We start from the raw sequence: 27,530 nt of genomic DNA, 5'->3' as shown, positions 1-27,530 counted from the left end.
TACGCAGCGTTAGGAGAGGCTGCGCACTCGGTGTAGAGCCCGCCTCGATTCCCGAAGCGGCTTTACGGCAGCCGGCGCCGGGCAGAGGCGGGGCGCTACGGAGGCGGCGTAAGGAGGGGCGGCCGCCCGCCTTCCCCTCAGACGTGGCGGCGGGGGCGGCCGCGATGTGGCGGCGGGCGCTGTGCGTGGGGCTGCTGGCCGTGGCGCTGGGCTACCTGTGCCTGCTGGGCCCCCAGCTGCCCCCCTCGGCCCTGCGGCTCCTCCCCGCCTCGCTGCTGGGGGGACTACGCCGGGCCCGCTCCCTCGAGAGCCGCATGGTGGCGGCCTGGCAGGCGGCCATCGTCCGCCCGGCGCGGGGCTGGGCGCGCGTCGCCGTCGGGTAGGTCACCTATGTGTCTGAGTGCGTTTATAGCTATATATATACACCTATATGCGTGGGTGTGAGGGGGGTGGGCCTCAACTGCCACACGGAGCTGTCACCTTATGCTGCATTGTATCAGCTATCGCATCGTGTCACCCCTCGTGTCACGTCGCCCAGCGCATCGCCAGAAACCAACAGCGAGAGCCCGAGTGGCGAGCGAGCAGCTTGTGGTGGCCTGGAGGTGCTGTAGGGTGGGTGACCCCGCTTTGGGACGGAGCGGGGACACCGTGGGCTGAGGTGTGAGGTGCCATGGTCAGGCAGCTCCTGAGGTGGCAGCTGGTGAGCGCAGGTGTGAGCCCCTGCGGCTTGTCTGAGGGAGGTGACGGGCCGGAAAGCCTCAGGTAGGGGGGCTGAAGGGTGCTGCGTGGTTCGGGACAGGTTGGCAAGCCTGACTCGGGAGACCTTGTCCCCTGTTTGCTGGCCTGTAAAACAATTTTATACACAGAGGCTGAGTGAGTGGCTTGGAGCTACTGGGCCGTTCCTGGAAGGTGGCGCTTGGGGAGCATGGACTGGCAATAAATAGGTGCGAGAAGCAGGTTTATGGAGTGGGGCAGGGAGTGAAGCCGTCACGATAGGAGAAAATGAACTGGGTAAAGGCAGAGATGGCAACGTAAGCAAAGAAATGGGAGAGGGAATGGTGAGGAGCAAGTGGTAGACATCAAGAATACCTGTGTGTGCATGGGGAAATCCAACACCCTTTCTCTTTTTAAACTGCAAAGAGGGTAAGGGGAAAGTTCAGGAATATCACATTGATCTTAAAAGCTGGGGTTAAGTGTGACCATTAATCTTGCTGTTATATATAGCACTTGACTCACTTTCTTTTAAATAAAAGGATGTGACAGGATAACTTGACTTTGATGCAAGGTTTGGCCTCCAAGTGTTGGAAAAAGTTATTCAGCGTAATGGCTGCATAGCTAATGTAGGATTAGTTGGAGTCTTGCTCTTGCAGTATGGTCGATGCAAAGTTTCTCCCCTGAATATGTGACACTTCTAGTGTCCCCTTTAGTCTTCTCTTATGCCATGCCTTCATTGGAAAAAAGACAGTTATCTTCAGTTTAGTCCTTTCTTCTTTGCTTTAAAGGGACTGAATATATATAAATAGATAGATACACATAATAGATACACACCCCAAACACCCAGGGCCTCAATGTTCAATAGCAAAATAAGTTCATTAGTAGCATATCCCTGCTGTTAGGGCAGTTTATTAAAAGCAGTAAGTGCGTTAGCAGAGGAATGGCAGGGAGGGAGAACAAAGACAGCTGGAGGATGATTAGAAGGGTCTCACTTGAAAGAGCTGTGACTTGCTTTCTGTCCCCTTGCATCTTTAATGATCCATTAAAACATAAGATTGCTGCCCTTTTGCTGCAGTGAGTTTGTGGCTAAAATGCTGTTGAAGCTTATTGTTTCTTTCGTCTGCTGTGCAAGGGGATTTTTCTCCCTTAGTATGTGATGCAGAGTGCAGAGGATTTCCAATCAAATAGGAGCTGTGTTACCTTGTGCACTGAAAACCCTTGAGGTTTTTAATGTCCTTTATTCAGTGTGATGCAGCCCAAGTCGTGCATGAAAGGTCACCGATGAGGAGGAAAGGCTGTGCGTTTCGAGTTGACATTGGTATTTGGAGTGTTGGAGACAGATGCAGAGCAAGCTGAAGATCCTGGGAAAGCTTTATAGGTTGTTTGGATCACTGTCATGGAAGCATGGGGCAAAGGAACAGCAAATGCCCTTAGAGCAGTTCCAGAAGATGCTATAGTAATTGCTCATGTGATCTCAGTAAATATTTTGTTTATATTAGTGTCTCTCTGAAACCAAGGAATAGGAATGAGGGCAAGCACTCATGAACTTCCCATAAAATACACCAGTAGAGCATGTAAGATGTTTCCTGCGGGCCTGGTTCCAGTGCAGAAACTTTCCTGTTCTCTGCTCTGAATTGGGCTCGCTGTGTTTAAATTGCTGTAATTTATAAAAAGCGGGGACTGGAAGGTTTGAGCGGCAGGTCTGATGTCACCTAAGGCTGGATCTGCCAAAATGGTTCTTGTAACTTACCAAGTGGTGCTGGATTTTTCTCCTGCTTCGCTATTTGAGAGAAGGAGACATGCTACTTCTGGAAATTGGGGATGGTTCTTTTGAAATTGCAGTCTTCAAATGTTTTGACTGAAAAGTGGCTCTCTTGACTTCTTGTAAACAGAATCACTCCAGGTACAGGGTGTTTGTGTATGTGCTTTTGCTTTTTATTAGCAGTAGTTGAAACTCAAGAGGCTGATCTAGTGGGCTGAAATACTTTCAGTTTTGTTTTTAACAGTTCTGAATTGCCTGCAGGTTTTAAACCAGAACTAGAACAATAAAAGCTTCTTTATTTTAAGAATTAAAAGTTAAAAATGCTATTATTATTGTGCCTGCTCTTTTTAGAGCAAGCCTAAACAGCAAGCAAAGTGCAAAATGTAATGCAACATTTACAACCACCTTTAAACATGAACAACTTACACTTTGTTTTAATTTAGCAGAATGTTCAAAATCCACCTCTTCAGTGCTGTGATGGAGCACAATAAAGAGAGCACTTCAGTAAAAATTTAGAAAATTCATATCCCTGTGGGAATTATTTTTTTTTTAATTTGGTTGGTTGTTTTTCCTGAGGGCCGCCCAGATTTAACAGCAAACATCGCTGGCTGGGAAGTGAAGTCATTGTATTGTGTCCCAGGCACCCTAACGTACGCTGGCTTTCCCCACGATGCATTTTCCTTCTCTCTTTCAGCGTCAACGCCTGTGTGGACGTGGTTCTGTCTGGCGTGAAGTTGCTGGAGGCGCTTGGTCTTGAACCTGGGGATGGAAAAAACCACGCTGTCCTGACCTCCCGGCAGGACCTGAAGGAAGCATTTGCACACTTCATGGAGAAAGGGGCGGCTGCCGAGCGCTTCTTCAGCGATGCGGAGTCTTTCCATCACATAGCACGGACAGCCTCGGAGTACCCAGGTGCCCAGGTATGTCCTCCATGAGAAGCCAGGTTTTGAGAAGTACAGTTCTTACGTTCTGCAGCGTTGGTGACTTTTGTTCTCTGTCTAGTGAGAGCTCTAATCGTTTAGGAAAAAACAGAGAACAGAACTCTGCACCTGCCCCAAACTGAAGGGTTTTGAATGGTCTGTCCCTTGCTTGCCTTTCCCAAACTGAAATACCAGCCCAAGATTACCTCTGTAAGGATAGTACTGAAGACATTTTTATGTTTTATGGGAGCCAGATGGGATTGATGCTGTAAAAGAGGCTCTAACATCTTGTAGTGAGGCAGGAAGTAAGGAAAAAATCCCCACATGAGAAGTTATGAACACACTGATCAGCTCTAGGACCTTAATGCAGGGTTTAAATTCTCTCTAGAAGTAGGGATGATGAAAAGAACTCAGTGATTTTCCTGAAGCTTCGCTTTCCAAAAGCAAAGCTCTGTTGCTCTAATTTATGCTGGGTCTTCTGAATCTAGCTGGATATCTGCTTGACAGCTAATTTCTACGGACTATTTAATGCTGCCTTATATGCAGTTTGCCAGCTGCTTTTGAAAATCTGGCCTTTTATTGGTCAAGACTTTTGCATGTTGGCTTGTTTCTCGATGTTTGCTGTGTGGGCTTTCTGGAATCACTTGATTATCAGCTGTATCTTTCTACAGCTTTTTTTCTGTCACCTCTTGGCACCTGTGGTCCTCGTGACAGATCTATGTTCTTTAGATTCAGAGCTCACATAGGTGTTTTCTTACTAGAAAGTTTGACCTTTCTTACCTAAGAAACTTTCACAGTTCTGCTCACTTTGTGTGGGCATAGATGGCAGGTTTAACCCTGAAATACTGTAGTTTTCAAATGACTGCTTGTTTACCTGCTGATTTAAAAAAAAAAAACAAGTTACCAATTGCCACAGAAAATCTGCACTGAAGTAGGAGGGACTGTTTGTTAAAAATTAGTTGATTTGCACAGGGCTGTGAGTTACCTGAAGGCAAATATTTAGAGTTTAAGAAGAGAACGCTTAAGTTGTTGGCATCTGACAGTGAATTGTAAAATTGTTTTGCCTTCAGCCCCACTAAGCTTTCCTAAATTCTCTAATGCTGGAACCTTTCTAGAAGCTAAAATCTGAAGCCTGTACTAAGGACTAAGCACGTGTAAAGCTATCAAAGCAAGGGAATGCCCATACCTGCCTCGATCTGTTTTACAGCTTTACGTAGGAGGAAACGCTGCTCTCATTGGTCAGAAGCTTGCAGCAAATCCAGACCTGAAGGTAGGTGTGCCAAAAGTTTTATGCTCTTCACTCGGCTTTAAGGAGTCTCAAATCTATTCTTTATGTAATGGTTTACAGCTTATTGCTCCCTTGGAGTTACTGGCTTCTGTCTTAACCTTCTTTCTAATAAAACAAATACGGATCCCTGTGCTGTGCTGACTCTTAATTTTTGCTTATTTAATAAAAGTGGCTTCTTGTTTTCACATGGTCATGTGGAGGCCACATGGTTGGAAACAGATTAGTGTAAGGTCCTCCATCTTTCAGTGAGCTTGCAAGAGTGAAGAGAGTTTGGTTCTAAAGCTGTGATGTCTTAAGTATTTCTGTACCGCGCATAACAAATCCTGAAAGGAAATATATTTTCCTGTAAGAGAACTATCTTGCTCATCAGCAATACTGGGAAGAGATGAAATGTGGGACTAATGCATGCATAGAATGGCTTCACACAAAATGAGATGGCTACTTCAATGCACTGAAATGCTGGCAGGGGACACGGCAGGGATCCTTGATTGTTTTCATTGTTTTCTAGATCCTCCTTTGTGGCCCAGTTGGTCCCAAGCTCCACGAACTGCTTGATGACAATGTGGTTGTGCCACCTGAATCCATGCAGGAAAGAGATGAATTCCATCTCATCTTGGAGTATCAAGCAGGTACCGTGCCAAAGGCTGAATGTTGGATGGAACCCTGACCATCGCTAAGAGATGCCTGGTTTTACAGTTTTCTTTTTTTTTTTTTTTTTTTTGAATTGGTTAAAAGGACTGTGTAAGTTATCAGTACTGGCAGCTGTCACTGGGCTAATCTGGTAATTCTGTGCGCTGCAGGGAGCTGTGGTAGGTGAGCAAACATCTTAAACTCCTTTGAAACTTTATTCCTTTGTAATGCAGTTACTGTAAATACTGACTCATGCTGCTGTGCTGCCATCCCCTGGGTTCTGTATTCTTGTACGCTATGGCCTATAAAAACCAGGTATACTTTTTGTTTTGTGGTATATATCCTAAGCAGACCCGGAGGTGTAATTCTGCTTCCAATAGCTGTTAATTGGGTGCAGTCATGGTATGAAACCGTGCCTTCAGATTCCAGCAGGATATCCCAAAATGATCTGTAGATATGTGGTTTGATTGGCTTCTCTTCTGAGTTGGTTCGCTCCTCTTTGCTTCGCCCTAGGTGAAGAGTGGGGACAGGTGAAAGCACCCAATGCCAACCGCTTCATCTTCTCCCATGACCTATCAAATGGCGCCTTAAATATGCTGGAAGTGTTCGTGTCCAGCTTGGATGAATTTCAGCCAGATCTTGTGGTGCTCTCAGGACTTCACATGATGGAAGGCCAGAGCAAGGAGATGCGACACAGACGACTAATGGAGGTAAGATACTTAAATCTCCTTAATTTCCATTCCAACAAATGCTCCATAGCAAACTCCGAGCTTCCCAGGCTTGAACTTGTAATAAGGTGCATCTTTTTCTGTCTCTCACAGTATGCACCCCTTCGTTCCTTCTGTTTCTTTTCAAATGCGTTTTAGGTGTTGTTTTTCACCTTTTCCTCTGCCCTTGCAGGCTGTGGCCTCCATCTCTGACATCCCTACTGACATTCCTATACACCTGGAGTTGGCCAGTATGACTGACCAGGATTTTATGAGCAACATTGTGCATCAGGTAACAAAAAGGACATGCTCTTTTCATCAGTTTCCTTTTCTTTAGTATCACAATGCGCAGACTGGTAGATGAATATAGAAATAAAAAAATAAAATGAGGCTTATCCATTTGAAGAAAAATTGAGAAGATGGATTTAATGTCTGCTGATGCATTCTGAACAGTTTTTCTTTACTGAGCTTACCAGTCTCCTCTGGGCAGCAGAGAACTGCAATGACTTGTGGCCTAGCAGAGGCCAGATCTGTTTTCTTTAGCTCACAGAGGGTATTCCTTTTAGAAGGGTCTGACTGTGAGGTTTCATAGAGGAGGTATCTTAAAAGGCTTTTGGTTGATCATCAATTCAGGGTTTTTGCAGTATTTCTTTCCTGCAAATCCCAATGTTTCAGTTGACACAGCTCTAATCCCAGCATTATGTTTCATGTGGATGTGATGTTCTGTTGCTCTTTAATGTCAAAGTGCACATCTAGAAAACGAATTTCAGAAATAGCCAGCAGGCTGTGATGCACTTTGGTAAAAACAATACTGTGAAGGAGAACCCAGAAGTCTGATCTGTCTCTGAAGGAAGAACTGTTGTTCCTGTTAGCAGGTCTTTCCCCTGGTGAACTCCATCGGGCTGAACGAGCAGGAGCTGCTCTTCCTCACGCAGTCGGCCTCTGGTCCCCACGCCTCCCTTGCTTCCTGGAACGGCATCCCTGATGTGGGCGTAGTCAGCGACATCCTCTTCTGGGTCCTGAAGGAGCACGGGAAGACTGCGGACCGGGCCTCTGATCTCACACGCATCCACTTCCACACCCTGGCCTACCACATCCTTGCCACGGTGGACGGGTTCTGGGGCAACCAGGTTGCTGCCGTGGCTGCTGGAGCTAGAGCGGCAGGGGCTCAGGCCTGCGCGACCGAAACCATTGACACCAGCAAAGTCTTTCTGAAAGCTCCTCTGGAGTTTGTGACCTCCCAGATAGAGGCACCTTCCAAAATATCCTTAAATCCAGATGAGCCAGTAGTGCATTGGCACAGAGAAGGCATCTCATTCCATTTCACACCCGTTTTGGTGTGTAAGGATCCTGTCCGGACCGTGGGACTCGGGGATGCTATTTCAGCTGAAGGACTGCTATATTCAGAAGTGTATCCTCAGTAGGAGGCAAAGGCCCTCCTTTGTCTCCAGTACTGTATGGTGTCTGAGGAACCATGCTCTTCTCATTAGGATTTCAGGCAGCGGTGATATAGGAACAGAATCAGGGTGTGCTATGTTTTCTGGACATAAGTGAAAAAGAGCCAAAGAATAATTCCAGGTATAAACTGTCAGATACATTCCAGTCACTTTGCAGCAACTAAAACATTTCACGTTGAAGTGCAGAGGTTTTAGTATTTAATGTGAAAATTGGCTTTTCTTTGTCTTAAGCATGCGGGGAGGGGAACAAATGCCAAAATGCCTGTCTGGAGTAGGTATGCTCTTTGGGTCTTGTCTGTTAGTGCTGGAAAGTGGTGCAGCCAGGAGAATTTCTTGTGTGTGGATCCCAGGCTGAGCACAGCAGTGCTCGGCCCTGCCTTGCTTCTGATAAAGTAAAAATAAAAGGCTCTTGCATTATCTCCTCTCAGCACATTGCTACATGGCAAGAGCCAACCTTCCGTTTGCTTGGTGCGATGATGAAATCTATTACTGACAAAATTACCTCTCAACCTCAGCGCCCCTCGTGCTGGAGGGAGCCGCAGCCCTGAAATGTGACGCATGCTGTACCTCCTCCCCACGTCCACAGAGGAAACCAGACTCAAGGCAGTGTAGGTGATTTTGGGTCTCTTGTCTCTGCGATTATTGGTATTCAACTGAGTCCTAGTTGCCTGTATTTAATTTGGGGGCAACTAAAAGTGAAGATAGTCTGGGTTTTTATTTGGGAACACAGCTTTATTTTATTGTCAGGTAAACCATAAAACGTTCCCTGTGTCTGCTGAACACTACATGCCAAGGGTTTCAGCCAGAGGGGCTCACAGCTTGCTTTCTTTGCTAACGGCAGGTGCTTATGTCTGGTATTTTCCATCGGACAGAAAAGCTATTGAGTGCTGGAGACTTTTTTGTTTGTTTGTTTGAGAACTGATGTGCAATCTTTCGTCTCCCTGCTTTCCATTCAGAAGGGTTAATTTATTAGGGAAGGGCCCTCTGGAGGCTCAAAAGCTGCAACAGGTAAGACAGATGTGAGGAGCTTTTTATTGACTTTGACTAGGTCACTAGGCTGTCTTTGCTCCGGACAGCCTTTGAAATTAAAAATAGAGGAGTCAAATCATCTACTATCATCGCCTTGCTAGTTTAGAAATCTTGTTAAATACTTTGTTTGTATTTTTTACCTCTTGGTAGTGGCACACCATTGATTGCACAGCACCAGCGTTCTTTTGTCTCTTTTCCAGCATGATTTTGTCTCTGACTGTTTCCAGGACCTTCAAGCCCATTCCCATAGCAATCATACACTTTTTTTTTTTCAGTGTAACTGAATTAAATGCAATCAGCGTGTCTATGCAAGTCGGCACTGTACCAGAATTTGTAGGGTTCACTTTTGGTCAGTCTTTGCATCTCAGCAGCAGGGAGGAGAGAATATTACCAATTAGGCTGGCCTGATCTCTTTCAGTAGGGCTATCACATTGCCGTCAGTGATGTTCTCCTGTTGGAAAACGCGATTGTGAATGCTCTGTAAGGATAAAAATTGACAGCTATTGTAACTTGTACTGACTCAACACAAAATGCTGTCTGTCAACGTGTATTTAACTTCTCCTTTCCCTCTGAGGAAAGTCTTACGTGTTGCACCAGAGGAGAAATACAGGCAGCACTGTTCTTCCCTGTAGCTTATCCCATCCTGGTCTTCCACTGAGTCTCAGTATTTGTCTCAATGCAGGATTTTCTTAAGACTGAAAGGCTTTCTATTCTTTGTTGGTGTTTTGTTTTAATTTATAAATTGTAGCATGGAACTTAAGAGTTCTGGTTTAGTCTTCCTACAGAAAAAATAAATAAAAAATTTCTCCTTTCAGCCATCTAAAAGGTCTGAGGCCATTAGCGGGGTTATTTGCAACCTTTGATCAGAGCCTTCTGGTACAACACCGCTGGGACCACCAGTGGCCACGTATCCTGCCAGCTGGAGAAGTAATCCTTTGCTTACGATAGGTCCCACTTTCCTGACGTTGGGCCAAGCTGTGTGGATTCTCGGGTTGGAAATGAAACAAAACTAAATACACACAAGCTGTCATGAGCAATAGTCCTGCTGCTCTGTTTCCCTTCTCTCTTCCAAAAGCATTTGCTGAGATACGAGGCCAGTTGGGCTGTGATTGTCTTTTGGCCATTGAAAATCAGGTAACTGCGCCATCAGAACTTCTCCCAAGGGTAAGGCATGCTTACACTAAAACGAATGTTACAGGCTTAAATTCAGGCTATTTTTAAAAACTAATTTGAATAAATAACTGCTGTAAGTAAGTATGAAAAAGGCAATTATTGCTTAAGAATTCATCTGGGCCTAAAAAAACTAACCATGAAGCAATGACTCTGAACTTCTTCTGTTGCTCTGTTCCTTCTCAGCAGGTACCGTTTCTGCCTCGCCTTTGGCCTGCGTTTGGTGTGCTGCGAGCCTGGCGAGGCTGCAGCTCTGCCCAAGTATCTGCTTTGATCAGGCATCTCGCTGCCAGCTCGCCTGGTCACCAGATTCACTTACCGAGGGTAATTCGTAACAAGCATGACCCGTTAATCAGATAGGCCCTCGCTATCCCTGATTAAGTTTTGAAACAATCTATATGATAATAAAACTGAATCGAATGGCAGCCTGTCTGTGCTTCACGTTTCACATGCTGTGAATTTGATCTGCTTAACTTCCCTCTGCCTCCCAAACTTAATTACAGCAAGGCTTGCAGACTCCTGAAGCCCTGCTTGTCCCACACCTCTGCACAGCAGCAACAGAGACAACAAAGGAAAGCTGCTTGAACAGATCTCGCTGAACAACAGAAATGGAACTAGACTGGTTTTTTAGTCTGTACAGAAAAAAATAAAATAGTGAAATACTGGGGGGTATTTCAACTGGGGGGTTGGAACTTGTCCCCCAGTTTTTACCCCTATTTTTACTATCCCCATTGCAGTACTGTTGCTTTTAGTTCTTGGGGCTTTGTTTTTTGTATTTTTTTTTCCCATGAAAAACAGCTGGAGCACATCTGAAAGGCTGTGTCCAGTTCTCTTAGGAGTACTTAATGCTTAGAAAGGGGTCCTGTGATCTATGCATGCGTGTGGTTGTTTTGTCTTGTAAAATCCAAGAGTCCTTGGTAGGCAAGAGATTATTCACAGATTTACCTACTTGATTACTAAAAATCCAAACTGCTGTTCACCATGAAAAAACAGAAAAGTTGCGATAATACCCAAGTGTCAAAACCAGTCTTGAAAGGATGCCCCCTTACCCTCTCTTTCTGTTCTCATGCCCTCCTCATACCTTGAAATCCACAGTGATGGCTGACTCAAATCTCAGCTAGCCTCGTACTCCCCAGCAGAAGGGTTTCCTTTGGAAATGCCCTGGAAATGTTTATTCGCACATAGTTTGCTGAAGACACAATACATGAGCTCATTGCTGTGGCAGTAAGTCAGTGGCTCTCCAGCTGATAGAATTTGTCCGTGTTGGTATTTCCACCTCTGAGTGCCTGTAGCCAGTGCAGCCATTTGGTTTTGTTTTCTGCTTTTTCTTAACTTACCCTTGACCAAAACCAAGCAGTGATTCCCATCTTCCTTCAAATGAAATGTGCTGACATGTTCCATGACGTTGTCTCGTGAAGGCCAGGTGGCAGGTTAGTTAGCTGAGGCGTGAAGCTCAGGAAGGTTCAATGTCCCTCAGCAGGTACCTTGCTTCTCCACTGTGCCCATGGTGCCATGTGGTTGCTGCCTGGCCAAGGAAGAACCTATCCCAAACCCCACTCTTTCCAGTTTAAATGCTCGTTGGTGTTTCACAGCACTGCCAAGGAATTACTTGATTTTCTTTACTTTTGTGTTTCTTGGTTATCTCCTGTTGTGCTAAGTAAGATCTGGTTACATTTGCTCTTTCGTGCGAGTTCCTCTTACAGAAATGATGTTGAAGTTTTCTCCCTTAGCTTTTATGCCTTGTCTCTAGCAAAGTCCACATGAACTGCCCGAATGTGGTTAGAGCTTCCTGTAGAGCCCAGCTCCACTTCTCAGCTACTGGAATCCCAGGCTTGGATAGCAGCAGGGACAGATCCACCTCCAGAAACTAATGGACAATGCCAGCAGTGTGTATGTCTTTGCCGTCAGGTATTTTCTGACCACATTTATTTTAAGGCAGGCTAACCTAAGGCAGTGGTGGTGGCTTTTTGTAGCCACCTCTCAACAACAACAACAGAAATAAAAGGAGATCTTAAGCTGTGAAGTCTGCTGGTGCTACTGGTGGCTGGCTTTTTTCTTACTCTGTAATCCTGGACTGAATCACCAGGAAAGATGTGCCACAGCAGGGTGATCTTTCCAGCCACGCGCTGGGAAGTGAAAATAAAAACTGGGGGGCAGCTTCTGTGAGAAGGGTCCAAGGGCACATGCAGCATTGCAGTTACCCCAAAAGCTCTTCAGACATTGTGCTGTTGTGCTCCTTGCTGGAGCTTGCAGCTAGGTGGAAGCTGATGGTGTGGACTAGCGAGCAGCTATGTTCCCTGCACCGGTACCCAGCACTGGCTGCGGGTACACGTGCTCAGAGCAATCTGTTCTGGAGCAGTCCCGGCAAGCGTTCCTGTCACACCATGTGTGTTACTATTTCTGGTGTAAGGAAACTCATCGAGTTGATGAGTACATTTGAAAGAACAGTATAAAAACGGAGGAAATACCAAATTTACATTTTTATAGCATTAGTTGGGTTGTTATGTTCTGCATTAAAAGTGAACGTTTCAACCCATATTAATTGTGCTGTTCTCTAGTGCAATTCATGTTTTGGTAAAAGCATACAGTTAGGTTTTAAACCTGTGATCACAGCGAAGTAGTAGTTTCATTTTGAGGGGAAATAAATAAATACATGTCTGTAGACTCATTGGTTAAAACCTGCTAGAACAGAAGCCACAACAACTACCATCTCACGTTCCACATTCAGGCAGCAATGAGGATATTGGAGAAATGGAAATGCTGAAGTTTGTCTTTGCTCTTTGTTTTTAAAATTTGGATGCTAAGAGGCAGAGCAACCTATTTGTAACGCGTTCTCTTTACCCCCTGGTCTGCTCTCAGCCCTCAGGCCTGTTTTCCTCAGCGACACAGAGTCTGTTGAGCTCTTTAGCCAAACTTTGTTGTAGACCCAGGAGTGACTGCTCTCCTGTCTGTTCAGAGATGCCAGATGAAGCTCTGTTCCACAGCAGATGGAGCAGTTTCTTGCATAATAATCTCAGGTGGATCCTACGCCCTGACCAGACTGAATTCTCAGGGAGTTATTGATCCAGACTCTTGTGGTAGGATGTCGTTTCAGCAAGGGGAACAAACACAGGTTGGAAATAGCATGCACAGCCATTCCCTCCTGTGCCAGAAGCTAGGAAAGGCATAGGTTCCAAACGGCTCACTGTCGCTTTGAAAACTGAACCTGGTATCAGCCTTTGCTGAGCTCATAGCAGCTGAAGAATACAAATACTGGCAGCTAAGGGTGAATAATCTCATTAAAATGCAAGTGGAGGAAACGACAACAACAAAATCCTGAAAACCTCACCTGTGAACGTCTCAGGAAAGCTGCTCCTTGTACAGTGCAGCCTGGTTAAAACTGGATTCAAATCTCACCTGCATCTTTCATAAAGAACCCCTGCAGAAAACACTGATTTTTTGTGTGCAGTTTAGTTTGAGAGAGTGGTACAGCTTTATTTGTAGCACAGCTGTTTTCTGTTACAGAAACCAGTCTTGACAGATGAAGTACTTGTAATATTATGTGCTTTCTTGTAGTGTATATAGGTGTGGAGCTTATTATTTTAATAAGGCTCATTTTTCTTCATTCAGCACTGAGGTTTTTCTGCCTCTGTAGAAAAGGCTTTGCCACTTCCCAACAGGGAAGTCTAAATTTTAGGTGTTTTTTGCAAGAACAGGACGTTAGAGTAGGACCCAAGCTCTTGCCATTATTGTCTGTCAGTGACCACAACTGGGCAAACGAGGGCATGCAGGAACCCAGCGAGTACACGGTAACAGTGCATCAGCCAGCATCCAGTTGTCTCGGGGACCTCAGAACCAGAGTTGCTTGGGTTTAATGCAAGTTGCTGGACGGATAGATAATTATTCCTGGCTGAAACAAGGTCTTGCTGCCCAGGCTTTTATTTTTCAACTGTCTTCTAGATTTGTTCCTGTCATGAAGTCAAGCTGCAGTCTACCTTGTAAGCAGTTTGATTTAACCTGGTTAATTATAACACTTTTTTTTCCTGAAAAGGGAAACAAAATGTCCTAAAGCAGGTGGTTTCTGCTTCCCTAGAAATTAAGCTCATTATTACTTTCCATCTTAAGTTTTCAATTACAGGGGAAAAAACAGAAAATTAGAATTATGGCTGATGCCAGAAGCAGGTTTTAGAACATAAGGTGTGATTTCCAAAATCCCTAAATGACTTTGTACAGTCCTGCTGAAAACTCCCTTGCTTAATTTCAGTTGAAAGAACAGTCCAGCCTCATTCTCATCATTAGATAGAATAAAAAACTTTCCATAAAGATACTGCAAATTTACGGCATGCAAATGCTGTCATCACAGTACCCAGGAGGAGGAGAGGAGACGGGACGAGGAACTGCAGTTTTATTTATTATCCAACTGTAATTGCGGATTTAAAAACACTTCCTTAGATGTGAAGCTCCCTTCTGCTTTGCTGAAATCTGGAAAGAACAAGGTGCTACCGTTTCTTTTCATAGAAGTGGAGTTAATCATCTGCGTAGGCTTTTTACCAGAAGGTGTATTTTAACTACCTTGACAGCACCTCCGAATGCAGCACTCCCTCGGTAGTGACACATAACAATTACCCTAAAAAGCAGCCCAGCAGCCCAGAAGCTAACAGGTCGCACCAGTGGGACCGGGTGAGAAAAGAGCCTGCTCAGATTCTTGCTCGGCAGTTCTGGTTCCCACAGCACCTGTGGGCCAAGGGCTGTTGCACATAGCCAGTTGGTTTCATAATGCTGCAGTCCTGAAGTTAACTTACCCTTCGTACAACTGGCAGAAGGCAGGGGAAAGCAACTAGTGACATGAAAACAAGGGGATCGAGCAGCTGGAGGGAAAACCTTCCGCTATCAGCAGTGCTGGTGATGCTTGCCTGTAAGCACTCTGTTCAGGTCACTGCAACTCCCACAGCTTGCGAGCCTTCATGGTAAGACCAAATGATTACAACAAGCAATTGCCACAGGAAAAAAATGTCACGAACTAAAGTTCTGGGGGTGAGATAGAGAGTTCCCACACCCTGCCTACCCTTGCTCTGCAATCTTAACCCCTTCCTCACAGCTACAGTTATGCTGCAGTAACTTCCAGTGTAAAAAGTTTAATGTGAATAAAATCACTGCACTGTACCTGGTTTATGCTGCTTCTTGTCTGGTTTGTTTAAATTTGCCAGCACTCCACAACAGAAACTGTGATTTCTTCAGCTCCTAGCATGATGAAAACCTCACCACAGTGCTACCCCAGGGCTGCACCAATTCAAAACCAGCCCATAGAGGAGAGGTGGAAAAAAACGCGTTTGAGATAAGCCAGCAGTTTTGGCAATCAAAAGAGAGAAAGTGAAGGGTTCCTACTCTTTTAGTGTCCCCTGGGGAGCAGGATAGCACTTCAGTTCCCAGCTGCACTCTAAAGATGCATTAACGTCACTCTAGATAATAGCAGCTAACCAGAAAGCACCACTGAAGGATGTTAATGCATCCAGAGCCTTCCTCAGGCTGCTGCTACAAGTTGCTACAGAGAAGTTTCCATTACTAACCTTGCCCTATTGGACTTGTTGATTACGGAGAGACAGAATGCAGTGGTGCAGAACAAAAAGCAGGAATGTATTTTAAAAAGCTCAGCAGCCCAACCAGCAAATAGGCTGATCCTGAAGCTTCAGCTGCTTTTGGCAAGTGCTAGACATTCTGCTTAGAGAACTCGGATCAGAAGTCCCACAGCAACGTTAGCTCTGTGCACTTCTCTGCACACTGAGGGGAGAAAGAGGAAAAAACAGACATTCTTAACCCAGTTACTGGTTCTTTATGTAAAGCATGATGGTCCTGCCTTAATTCCCCAAACCAGTTGCTTTGAGGACCTGTATCAAGCTCTGGATAAATCCCAGGGGCAAAAAACTGACAGGAGCAGAGAAAGGAAGGCTAAGGTTTTTATCCTTGAACAGAAAAACATTTTCAAAGCATCTCAAGTATCACATGGGCATTAAAATTCCTTGCTCCGCTCACCAAAAGGCTGCTTTGCCTTCTGGAACCTAGCAGAAATGATTTCTCCTGAATGCTCCTGTAAGGAGGGCATAACTGAGTTATTCAGAGCACAGCTGCTGTCATACTGAAACAATTTAAATTTAGTGTTGAAGCTGACCATGGCAAGCCTTTTCAGAAAGGATCTTTCTTTCCTGCAAACCAATCTTTTCCCCCGTGCTGAGCAACACTAATTCTAAAGGAAGAACTCCAATCACATGAGCACAGAGCTTCACTGAGGCTCATTCACCCTGTTTCTCAGCAAACAATTAGGAATTTGGTTCTGGCAGACTTTTGTGCTGCTGCAGCTAGCCTGCTTCCAGAATAGCTGGCCCCTGAGCACCTACCTTGCTCTCACCCAGCTTTGCAGTTTTCTTTGGCTGTTGTTAGCTACCACATATGCTTTAAAATAGATTCTCTCCTGTTGGATTCAAGAAATACACAGAGTGATCTTGGCATCAGTGTGACCACAGTCCTAAAGGAGGTGGCTCAGCTGGCTGGCCGACTCACGTGCTGTCACCAGGCTGCACCGTTAACAGAACGATTGCCTCAAGACCAAACAGCTCGGCTTTGCCACGCAGCTGTCACCACTACAGAAAGGGTGTGCTCGTGTGCTCCATGGCCACGACATGGCCCTGCCAAGGAATGAGACCTCCCAGCTCAGCTCCCTCCCTGAGCAACCTCCTTGGCCCAGCCTTGAAAAAGCATTTAGGAAGTCTTGCCTTCGTGAAACTGGAGTGACGAGCACATCCCTGCCAGGATCCAAGTTGTGCCAGGCCCATGCCGGGCTCACAGCTCTGTAATCACCCTGGTGTTTTTCCTTCACCCCTTCTCTGAGTGCACTACCACTGACCTTACTACGGCTTGTGCAGGGCTTCCTCAGCTTACAAGTTCAGCCACCAGAAGGGGTTGAGCCTCTTTGGGTTCTCATTTTCCAGGATGCTAAGTCACTACTGCTGGCTTTTCTAAACTTACTGGATGCCTCAGCGCCCTTCTGGAGGACTTAGAGATGAACACTGAAGACATCCAACCCCACCGGGTCTCCATCCTCCGGTCTCTTGCAGTAAGGTGCGACCACGCTAACAGTAGCTACATGGGAACCACTTCTGACCGCTGCAACTACTCCTTGGGACAAGGCAGAGAGCACGTGCTAAAGTCATTAACCAAAAACAACTGCATTTAGACTAACTGACAGTGGGGTGAAGCCACCGTGGGTCGGGGGAGAGGGCAGGTCCCCTTCCCCACAGGTCAGCAGGCAGCGCTGGAAATGTCCCCACACCTGCCCATGCCAACCAGAGTCCGTTCTAGTCCGCTGCCTGCCGGCTCTTGCGCTTCTCTTTCCGTTGTTCCTCGGCCTCTGTTGGTGCTGTGGTCTCCTCAGAGCCCGGTTCTGAGCCCGGTTCTGGTTCCAGGGGCAGCGAGGGAGGCTTTGCAAGTGGAGCTGATGCGCCAGCACCTGGGGAGAGAAGACAGTTACAGAACAACTGTGTGTTTTGTCTGTTCTTTTGCCCCTCCAAAGAGGATGGAGATGCAAAACAATCACAGCTATTTTTTGTTCTCAGATTTCTTCTGTCTAGCATTAGCTTATCAGTAGCACTCAATTCTTTTGTGAGCTATCCAGCCAGAGACCTTATAGTACTTGGGGTTCTGCTGAAAGGCAGCTGAGGCACACTGTCTCATTCGGCCAGGCTGCTGTGAGAAGTCAGTAGGAACTTAGGAATTAAGTCATGCTTTGGAAGGGAAAATTGTCCCAATAAGGCTGGTTTATACTCAAACTGGAACCAAAACCACAGTGTAGTTTTCAGTTCAGTTTTAGCAATCTCAGGAAGAGTTTCCAGGCAGTTAACGTAGCTCCTTACAGAATAAAATCAGAACAGGATAATGCCACGCTGCAGTTGTATCTATACATACTTAGGCCAACAGCTAATGTTATGAACCAGCTCCTCTGACGTGGGTGATAAAGTCCTTCAGGTAAGCCCCAAACTCCTGCATGTTTCTGTTTTTCAGCCTCCAAATCTTCCATGCATGGAAAGTTTATTCCATGTGTGAGGAATGGAATGGGTCCTCAGGGGTGCCAAGGAAAGAGGCCTGGGTTACACAACCTCCTTCCTGTTCCAATCCACAGGAAACAGAACTTAACAGTGACAGAAAATCACCACAATCAGCAGTATCCTGAGTGCATTCCTCCTTGGGAGCCAAGGGGCAAGAGCAGGTCAGGCCACAGGCATTGGAGATGCCCCCACCAAGCCCCCAGCAAGAAGCAGCACATGCAGCTATCAGCCTAGGTCTTCTAAGGCTGAATATGTCTGAATGGAGCTCTGTAAGTGAGTAAATACCTTCCTAAACACACGTTGTAACTCCCTACCCAAAGGGACAGAGGCTTCTCTTCTCCCCTCCCACAGTTCCACTTTGCGGTGGTGCAAAGGAGGGGTACCTGGTGGAAGCTGCATGCTTCTTCCATACCCAGCAGCTGAGGACATGGCTTGACCCAGGGCCTGGTTAGAGCCCAAGGGCTGCTGAGTACTGGATGATTTCCCTGATGGAGCAGCTCGCTGCTTGGATTTAGACTCTTTAGCAGGCTTAGTCCAGAGCAGGCTCTCCCCAACCTGCAGGGCAGCTCCCATCTTCTGGGCAACCTCCACCATCTTCTCGAGAAACAAAAAGAGGAGACCCTTGTAAACAGGAATACTTTACACAACAATAAAGTCAACAAAGAAATAGAGCTGTGCAGAGCTGGCAACTGCCTTGGTGCTCGAGGGAAACATCTCCGCTAATTCATTCCCTTAATTAAGAGGAAATCTTGTCTTGCTGTGTATTGATTGAAGAACTGGGCTTCAAAGAGCAGAAAAGAAGTAAGCAGCTCTCAGCAGGCGACTGCTCTGCTCAGAAAATCTCATAAGCAGAATTTCTTCCTAATTATTGGACTCAAAAGTCAAATTTCCTCCTTGTTTGTTGTGAGTCTTAATGTGGCTATCTAGTTCCTGCTGACAACTCTTAGGCACCTACCTCAGGGTCAAAGTCAAGAGTGCTGCTCTCCTTCACTGCGTTGACCTTCTTCTCCATCTCCTGGTACTGGCAGAGGGCTCCCTTCTTGTCCCCCTGGTTATACAGCAGGACAGCATAGTTCAGGTTGACGAGGGGATTGCACCTGCGGAAAACACACGGGATGCATCACACTTACCCGGACTCAGATCACGCTAAGACGTGCCCAAGCAGCAAAGCTTGACAAGCAGACAAGCCACAGGGTGCTCTGGCCCTGAAGTCACATCTGCTTACATCGCTTCTCCAGTGCCCAGTCTCAGTTGCTTTCAGGTGAGGGCTACAAAGATCTCCCCGAGCAGTGACCTCTGTTCTCAGGTAGGTGAGCTGGCTTTGTCAGCGTCCGCAAGATTGGTTCAAAGGAGGCAAGAGCTCTCCCTGAAATGTATGCTACATTTGGGGCCAGCCTCAGAACTACTTGGACTGCCTGTGGGAGGGTGGAGGAGCGTAACGCAGCCATGCTGTGCTAGAGTTTGGTTTGATACCCAGCTGCAAAGACCTGCAGAACAGTTTTGCACTTTTCAGACCTACAAAGGCAGCGGCAGAAGCCTGGCTGAGAGCAGAAGCCAGCGCTGCGCTGTATTTACCTGTGCTACCACTTACACCTTTGGGAACAAGACAGAGTCCGGCCTGCTTGGCCAAACACTCAGAGCCCAGGGTCAGCAAAGCACTCCACAGTGACAGTGACAGCATGACGACTCTTGTGACTGCTTCACCCCCTTCAGGATCTTCTCTGCACCAGCCAACTCCTTGCACTTGGGGACCATCTCAGGACCGGTTTTAGTAAGTCCTAGACAAAGGTCCATGAGCAGCGAGCAGGCACCTCCATGTGAGAGCTGGTGCCTGGGGCAGGTGAAGTGATGCGGGCTTTGTCACACGGTGAAAGCTGATCTCTACTCTGACTTATTTCAGGCTCTCATAGCGCTCCACATTTGTAGGAGAGCAGCTTGTCATGGGACAGGACAGTGGCACTGGCTCATACTGATCATACTTTACGAACTGACATGCTGCAGAACATGCTGTTTATGCTTCACGTTCCCTGCCTCTTCTCTCTCATTCACCCAGTAAAACCATACACAGCGTGTGTACGGTTACAGAGGAACAGCAGACAGTGCCTGCTAACGAGGGATTCAAAAGGAAGCCCAGCACTGCAGGTAACACTGCAATCCTGTGCAGTTCTGCCTCCCTTCCTGATGAAGAACAGCATAAGAACACAATTTTATATGGAATAGAATTGTTCCATGTGCTCTCATTTTCTACAGTACCCATTTTCTTCACCAGGATACATTAACCCAGAGCAGCAGCTTTTCCTCCAGCTTAGCCAGGAGTGTGAGCAAACTCAGCTGGAAGCGAGCTGCTTCCCTGGGTTCTGGGATTCAGTGAACCCCTCGGAGACCTCTTCCTTCTCTAGCTGCTTCACAAGCCAAGGTTTACACTCAGCAAAATGCTCTGACCGTTCTTCAGCAGTCTGAATCCCGCACTCAACTTGGTGAAGCAAAGCACATAGGTGTTATCTGACAAAGAAATGAACAGCAAGAGGGGCACCGCAGGAGCTCAGGCAGAGACTCGGCTCATCCTGGCTGCAGGCTGAGACCTGGAAAAGCAGAGGCTGCATTTGGCCAGACCGCGGCGTGTACATGTATCCCTGCACACGGGTCAGCCAGGGATGCTCTGGAGTTTGCTCAATAAATGTGAGCGAGGGACTGGTGCCCTCTCCTGGAGCGTGGCAGGGATAGCTGGAGCCATCCAAGGATTCCAGCACCCACACCCAGGGGGCCAAGACAGAGAGCTTCCTTTGTGAAAAGTGCAGAAGGAAAGGCTTCTGCTATCATTGTTCAACAAATAGAAAGTGTGGTCTGCAGGCCATGACTATCCATCCTCAGTAAGTTATATGACAGCGCTGCAAGGAAGAAGACTATTAGAAGAAATCCGATAGCATTCATCACCATTGGATTTCCTTTATCTGAGAAACTGGAACACTGATCCTGCAATAAAAATAATAATAAAAAACCCCCACCCTCCTCATCGTCTTTGCCAAAGCAAAGGATGTAATGCATGAGCAAATAAATATAAAAAACTGATTTCTTGGGGGGAAGAAAGCCAATAAAAACGGGGGGGGGGGGGGGGGGGGGGGGGGGGGGGGGGGGGGGGGAACAAAACAAAACAAAACAACAAAAAAAACCAGACCCACACAACAAAACACCAAAACCAGAAATTGGACAGCTACTTTTAAAATTAATTGAACCCTATCATGCTAGTTGTCCTTCAAGAGCTGAGAAGCAATATAACGGTTAGAAAAATCAATAGCTAAATAACCAAAGAAAAAAAAAACACAGCTATGAGCTAAAACCAGTACTAAGATGAAGAAACATCTTTTTTGAAGATTTTGGCAGAACACTTTCCCTTCCAGACCCCAGCATGGTACCCAGACCAAATGTCACAGCGTGGCTATAAAAGTATTTATGGCAATGGCAACAGACACAGCTACCTTCATCCCAGCCAAACAGCTCATCATGTGCCAGCAAAGAAAGCCTGAGGGGACACGGATTCCGCCACAAAATAACTGTAGAGAATACAAGGCATGTCAGCTGAACGAGAAACAAAGATCAGAGCCTGACAGAGCCTGGATATTCCTCCCAGCAGTCAGTGGCAGTTTGTATTCATTTTTGCTTTGATGAGGTTTTATTTTCCTGGTAAAACTATAAAGCTGTAGCATGCTACTGGTGCCAGATATTTAGGCAAAGTTGTGGAGCTCGATTTCTATTCCCTCTCTTTGATCAAAGCACACAAACTCATGACTAAGCAGTCTGAATGAGCTTAATATCCCGTACTCCTTTGCTAGACATGGAGTTCTGATTAGGAAAGCCAGGCAAAGGAGCCGACTGGATCTTGGTTGGAGATTTTGGTAGAACAGCTGATGCGTAATTGCAAAACACACAGCAAGACGTGCAAATCTTTGACTATGGCTTGCACAGGTTCAGTTCCTGTGAGGAGGCTGCCCAGATGTCCTGACATTTGAGGCAGAAGTAGAAATATTTAAATCTTGCTTTGTAACTTTGTTGATGCAGAATTATGAACCTCAGTGCCAGATGTGTGCTGATGGCGCCGGGCTGACTGACTCAAGGGCTCTGTCATGCATGCAAGCCAGGCAATTCGCAGCAAAGTGCCGAGAGCATTTAAAGCACCTCTCTGCAAAAAGAACTGCACTAAGGTATTAAACACTATTCTTTTAAACTTGCTGCCTTTTTTAATGGGCTTGGGAACTTCTAGAATTCCCAGAATTAAGCCTGGCCTGTGTGCCTAGGTTAGAGGGGACAGGGACCAGTATTTTCTCCTGCCACCTTGTGGTGGCCACTGTGGAAAAGAGCCTGCCTTAAGACTCACTGTGCAGGCTGCTTTAAGTATGCAAATATTCGCAGTAAACTGGGGAGAAGAATCGCCATCAAACCACCTACTAGTTAAAATGTGAAAAGTGAAAAATGAAAGGTAAAGAAAAGCAGACCTAGGCAGCCAGAACTATTCCTAAATTTGAGACAAATCTGTTTTTCCTGCCTGAAATGACGCAAATGACTATCTTTACCACTGAAAGGCTCACTTTAACATTTCTGAAAGCAAGTGCTCTGATTTTAAGAGCTAGATTGCAAACACCGACATTGCTAACAAAATGGAGGAGAAAGGGCTGCACCACTGTCCTTCATATGCTTTATATTAGCTTCTTGCCCACATCTTCCCAGCTAAAATCTTCCCTCTGACCAGTTCCGAACAGGCTTTAACCCAAGCCTCTCAATGCTCTCGCCAGTGCTTGAACTTCAGGTTATAAAATATTCTGGGATGGCTGGTTTCCTTCTATTGAATCTGCTCCATTGTGTGTAAATAAAGGAGGATTGGAATCCAAAGTCATCATCACTGACTCACTAAATAAACAGCAAAATAAAAATCAGCTCTGGTTTGGTCTCAAACAAAATTTCTTTCATTTTTCAGAGCTGACCTGAATGGAAAAAAAGGGTTTTAAAACTGATTTGCATTGCCTCAGGAATAAAAATATTTCCCTAATGAAAACCATCTTAGGTCAGAGTAGTCAGAGCGACAAAGCATGTGAAGGAAACCAGGTGCAGGGAGGAAAAGCAGCATGATCAAAGAGCTAAAAGATGTGACAAAGACTTACTTGTCCAATGCCACAGCTTGCTCATAGGAACGTTTTGCATTCTCAATGTCTTCGAGGTTTGTCAGAGCAACTGTACCAAAGGAAAAGGTACACACACAAGATGATACTTCACAAGGACTTTACTTTTAGGATAATTCTGTCATTAAATCATGAAATAAATAGGTGCTAGCAGGGTTGTCTGGATTACTGCCCCCTGTGCAGGTGAGGATTAACTCTTCTAATGTCCCTTCTTATAACTACTCATCTCACCAAATCACAAAAATGTCCAGTGCTGGACATGCACACCCTCTAGCCAACTCAAACCCAAACTCTTAAAGGTAAAAAGTGTTTTGTTTTGTTTTGTTTTGTTTTCAAATGTGTAACCTGGATCTAACTGCAATTTAACCTTCCTGTTCACCACCGAGAGAGAACAGACTATTCAGGCTTTACACCCACCAGTGACCTGCTGGGGAACTTGGTATAGCCTTCGTCCAATGTTTTTTGCCTTCAGCCCAAACCTTCCCTCTCCAAAACGCTGCATCTCCTAAGCTGGATATATACCAGAGCTGCATAACGGCGTGTCGCATACCTGCGAGGAGCATGTACAGCTCTCCCATCTTGGGCTGGAAGTTGATGGCAGCACTGAGGAAGTGAAAAGCCGACGCATACTGCTGCATCGTCAGGTGGACTAAGCCCAAGTTGTACAGGATCTTCCAGTCAAAGGGAGCCAGGTAGTTTGCCCGCTTCAAGCAGCTGATAGCCTTCAAAAAGGAATAAGCGTGCTGTAACGCAGCCCCTCCAAGCAGACCTCCTGTCTCTGCCACAACAGGACTCATGTTCTTATATAAAATTGAAAACATGAAAAAACATGAAAAAAAGTAAGGAAACGAGATACTTACTGCAACATATTTTTTCTTGCCGAAGAAGCACATCCCAATATTGTTCCACAGCGGGGGGCTTTCAGGCACGGTGCTGGCCACCACCCTGTATTTGGAGAGGGCAACATCAAAGTCTCCATGGGTCTGCATCAGGCTGCCAGCCGCCAAGGTGGCCTTTGAGAAAAGAGGAGAGCGACCAGCTGAGGAACTGCGTTTCCCCAAACATGATGAGAGGAAAAAGTTGTTAAGCTAAAGCCATCTCAAAAGCAACCATTTAACTTTTTCAGTTATTTTCTTCTAGGGGCTGCCAAAACCAACAGTGAGGGGCAGATGGAGACTCCAGAACCTCTCAGCATATAGTGAGGACAGGCTAAAGAGGGACTCGAGTGCACTTTTTCCTGCCCTATCTCAATCGTGGCAGTCTCTGAAATCCTGTAATGTGAAAAGTGCTTAGGGTATGTTCTGGGGTGACAGCATATCTTCTACAGCCTGTATCTCTGAGAAGATCTATGCACTACTAGTTTCTTTTTACCAACAAGTACTGATAGAAACAGTTCTGGTGTAAGTTATCTGGAGAGTAAAAAACACAAGCGAGACAAAGCAGCCTAGTTCATACCAACTAGTTGATACTGCAAATTAATGGAAATATGCATTGGGGGAAAAAAAGGCAAGTGGCTGCAACACATATATATTTAAACCACACCAAGCTAGTTAAGTAATTTATGATACTTCACAGTGACAAGTAAAATTTGTAAGTGTAAAGGTGTTTTCACAATAACATTTGGCTTGCATTCATGTGTCAGTTGTCAACCATGCATTTCAATATTCTACTTTGCTAACATCGTACTAAAGGAGGCAGCGAGAAATGAAGTAACATGTCTAAAAAGGGAAGCAGTTCCACAGTCAGGAATGAAACCTAGATGCCAAGCTCAGCTTTCCGGACCGGAGCCAAGGAAAAGTCACACTTGTATGTAACAGCTGGAAACACAGAGGATTATTAGCACATGGGAGAATAATGTAATAGGACATCACTTGTACCTGTGCTCCATGCATAGGAATCACAGTGACCCAGGCACAGGTCTTGGGATTTTTAAAGAAATGTCTGGAAGATGTTCATTGCAAAGCAAATTGAGTTTGTTAAACTAGGTGCAACTTCAGATTAAAAACCAAGGTATCCATTTAAAACCACATACTCTGCCCAGTTCCCTTTCTCTGCTTCCACACACATCCAATTCCCTCTCCGGGGAAAGGTCCCATAAATGTATTATGGAAAAAGTTTTCTGGAGCATAATCCTTTTTAGCCTCTCAACAATACAGACAGCAAAGCTTTGATACTGGAATTAGTTTCGAGAGGTCAGCTGGTTCATTTCCACTCCTCCTGATACCTTGTAGTTGCCTTGGTCGTAAGTAAGTGCCTTTCCAAGGTGTTCAAAAGCCTTCTGGTAATCCCCAAGCTGGGAAAAGAAGTAAGTAAGTATCAGAAAATCAGGAATAAGAAAGGAAAACATAGGCTTTATGAACACCTAAATTTCTGTTAAAAAAAAAGGACTCAGAAAAGTGATTTTTGCAGGGCTTCCAATTATTTACTTACACACACATTCTTGTTTGATAATTTACAAAACAAATCCTAAAAATGGATTTTGCTGAGCAGGATACACTGTTCCATCCCAATTTCCCTATCTCCAGAGCAAGGCAATGTTTATGAAGATCTACATCTTATTCTCAAGCATCTAAATAGATAGGGAAATGCTTAAGGAGCTTTCTGAATTAGCACTCAGTGCAAGTTTTCTAGCCCATCAATCCTGCTAGGATTGATACTGCTAGCTCTTCTTTGCCCGTTTGCTCCTTGGGTAGCTTACTTTTGGAATAATCCGATGGTCCTGCCCATACATTTCACAAATAAGTGATAAGCCTGCCTTTGTTATTTAAATCAATGATTTTCTTCTATGGTGCGTTAATGCTAATAATTTCACAGCTGCTTTTGTTGTAGATTAACTTGCTGGACTCCAGCTCCAGAAGTAAGGTAATGACAAGTCATGTTTTACTGTACTTGGAGGATTTATAACAGAATTAGGGCAGTTGCCAGACAGAATTCCTGCTCTGGCTCAGATCCAGGATCAACTTGCTGTTAGCAGCAAAAGTAAAAAAGAAATGAGAGAAAAGCAAGCTCTGTCATGATAAATACGGTCCTTACAGAAACACAAGCTAGTCATATGAAGATGGATAGGATTTAACTCTATAAAAAATCTTGGTCGTTTTGTAAATAAGTAAGTTCTTGTAATAGACATGGGAAGTTTTCAGTACCTGCAAATAAATTAACCCCAGTTTTGTAAGGAGGTCTGTATTTTCTGGTGAGAACCTGTAACACAAAAGCCAGAGAGCTGCATTGTGTATTGGCACTTCTAGAACAAGGTAAATACAGAACATGGCATAGCTATGCTACAGTACCCTAGCGTCACACTAGGAAATTAACTGTTATTATTAATAATACCCAAATATTAGAACAGTTACCATCATGGGGACTTCCTTTGAACAATACTACATCTATGATTTCAAAATGCCTTATAGATATTAATAAGAAGTGAAGGTAGCTGTTTGAAATGGGTCTGGAAGCACGATAAGAGGATGTGGTTTTATTAAGCTTCACAGTGAGCCTGCACAGTGACCTGGAAATAGAAAATGGGGTTCTCCTTCATCTCCCATAAATGATCCTGTAAATCCCTCCCCAGCTTCTGGGGCCACATGTGACAGACAATCCTCAGCGTTTCTGATGGATCCCACACATTCATCATCAGACTTGCCATTCACTACGCTACAAAAAGATTACAAGCTGTGGACTGCTCACCAAGGCCTTGTGGTACACTGCAATCCACAGGCACTGCTCTGGTAGTTAACACACCTCAGACAATATACACCACTGTTCAGCACAGCAAGGCTTCAAATTCAAAAAGGATGCCCTTAGTGTTTTCAGTTACTGTATGCAACTCCCAAACCCTCATGGCTAATTTGGGGTTCAGGCAGCAATGTTGTGAACACTTTTAAAAGCATCCCCATTCCCAGGAGGTTTTTGAAGAGATAAATAGCATGAAAAGAATAGCAACAACAAAGTAGAAAGGTATGTTTGTGACCTCGCTTAACAAAAGTGAATTTTCAAGTCCCTGCTATCAGGTCTTAAGAAAACTAGTATGTACAATCACACAGGCACACTTAAATCTCAACTGGAACGAAATCTGTGTGCCTGGTGGAAGATAAACAGAGAGCAGTGACAGACTAACCTGCAGCTGGTAACAGCAGACTAAATGCAGTGGGCAGATGAGAACAAAAAGAAAAAAGCAGGAGCAAGGAGGAAGGGAGGGAAGGGGAGCACCGAGATAACCAGAATAAACCTGGTAAAATGCCTAGCAAGGATTATTTACGTAATAAACATTCTAGATTAATCCAAATGTCTACCCGACCCAATATACTGCCAGAGAGCAGCCACAAGCAGATGTGTAAGAAGGAAAAATAGCTAGTACAAAATGCAGATCCTCCAGTGGTTTCTGACATGCTCCTGCCTTCCTTTAGTCTTTTGCCTACATTTTTAAAAGCACTTGTAAATCAGACGCTCAGGAATGTCCTAAAAAAGACAGATTGGTACTCAGAAACGGTGACAGGGTGGGAGAAACTCACCGTGCACCAGCCCATCTCCAGTCTGCCTACTCACACTCCTTCAAACGCAAATCACTCCATGTGAAACCCAGCAACTGAGTTTTGGCAGACAGTCGGGGT

At 45.4% G+C, this 27,530-nt stretch overlaps 2 protein-coding genes across 7 annotated transcripts in view; one reads left to right on the top strand and one right to left on the bottom strand.

Moving 5' to 3' along the window:
- Nucleotides 1-73: 73 nt before the first annotated feature.
- On the top strand, nt 74-10,102 carry ADPGK (ADP dependent glucokinase). 2 transcript variants are annotated; one of them, XM_048081412.2, is made up of 7 exons: nt 74-379; nt 3,171-3,396; nt 4,604-4,666; nt 5,193-5,313; nt 5,828-6,024; nt 6,215-6,313; nt 6,897-10,102. In XM_048081412.2, exons 1-7 carry the CDS (start codon nt 165-167, stop codon nt 7,443-7,445), a joined length of 1,470 nt encoding a protein of 489 aa, XP_047937369.1. In that variant the 5' UTR covers nt 74-164; the 3' UTR covers nt 7,446-10,102. The 2 variants fall into 2 exon arrangements, with proteins under 2 accessions (XP_047937369.1, XP_047937367.1); XM_048081410.2 differs by having other exon boundaries at nt 75-379; nt 6,894-10,102.
- Nucleotides 10,103-14,047: 3,945 nt separating this feature from the next.
- Nucleotides 14,048-27,530, bottom strand: part of BBS4 (Bardet-Biedl syndrome 4) — a 41,055-nt gene continuing 27,572 nt past the window's right edge. For all 5 annotated transcript variants that reach the window (XM_048081413.2, XM_048081415.2, XM_048081416.2 and 2 more), the window contains 8 exons: nt 26,067-26,121; nt 25,148-25,216; nt 23,784-23,936; nt 23,474-23,645; nt 22,906-22,975; nt 18,708-18,849; nt 18,136-18,346; nt 14,048-17,157 (listed from right to left, as the gene is read on the bottom strand). In XM_048081413.2, the coding sequence (XP_047937370.1) occupies nt 17,006-17,157; nt 18,136-18,346; nt 18,708-18,849; nt 22,906-22,975; nt 23,474-23,645; nt 23,784-23,936; nt 25,148-25,216; nt 26,067-26,121 (1,024 nt within the window). In that variant the 3' untranslated portion in view covers nt 14,048-17,005. The remainder of the gene's footprint in view (nt 17,158-18,135; nt 18,347-18,707; nt 18,850-22,905; nt 22,976-23,473; nt 23,646-23,783; nt 23,937-25,147; nt 25,217-26,066; nt 26,122-27,530) is intronic.

Source organism: Anser cygnoides, chromosome 11, assembly GCF_040182565.1.
Source record: "Anser cygnoides isolate HZ-2024a breed goose chromosome 11, Taihu_goose_T2T_genome, whole genome shotgun sequence".
Taxonomy (NCBI): Eukaryota; Metazoa; Chordata; class Aves; order Anseriformes; family Anatidae; genus Anser; species Anser cygnoides.
The sequence above is the reverse complement of the archived record's forward strand: the minus strand, read 5'-3'. Positions and strand labels throughout refer to the sequence as shown.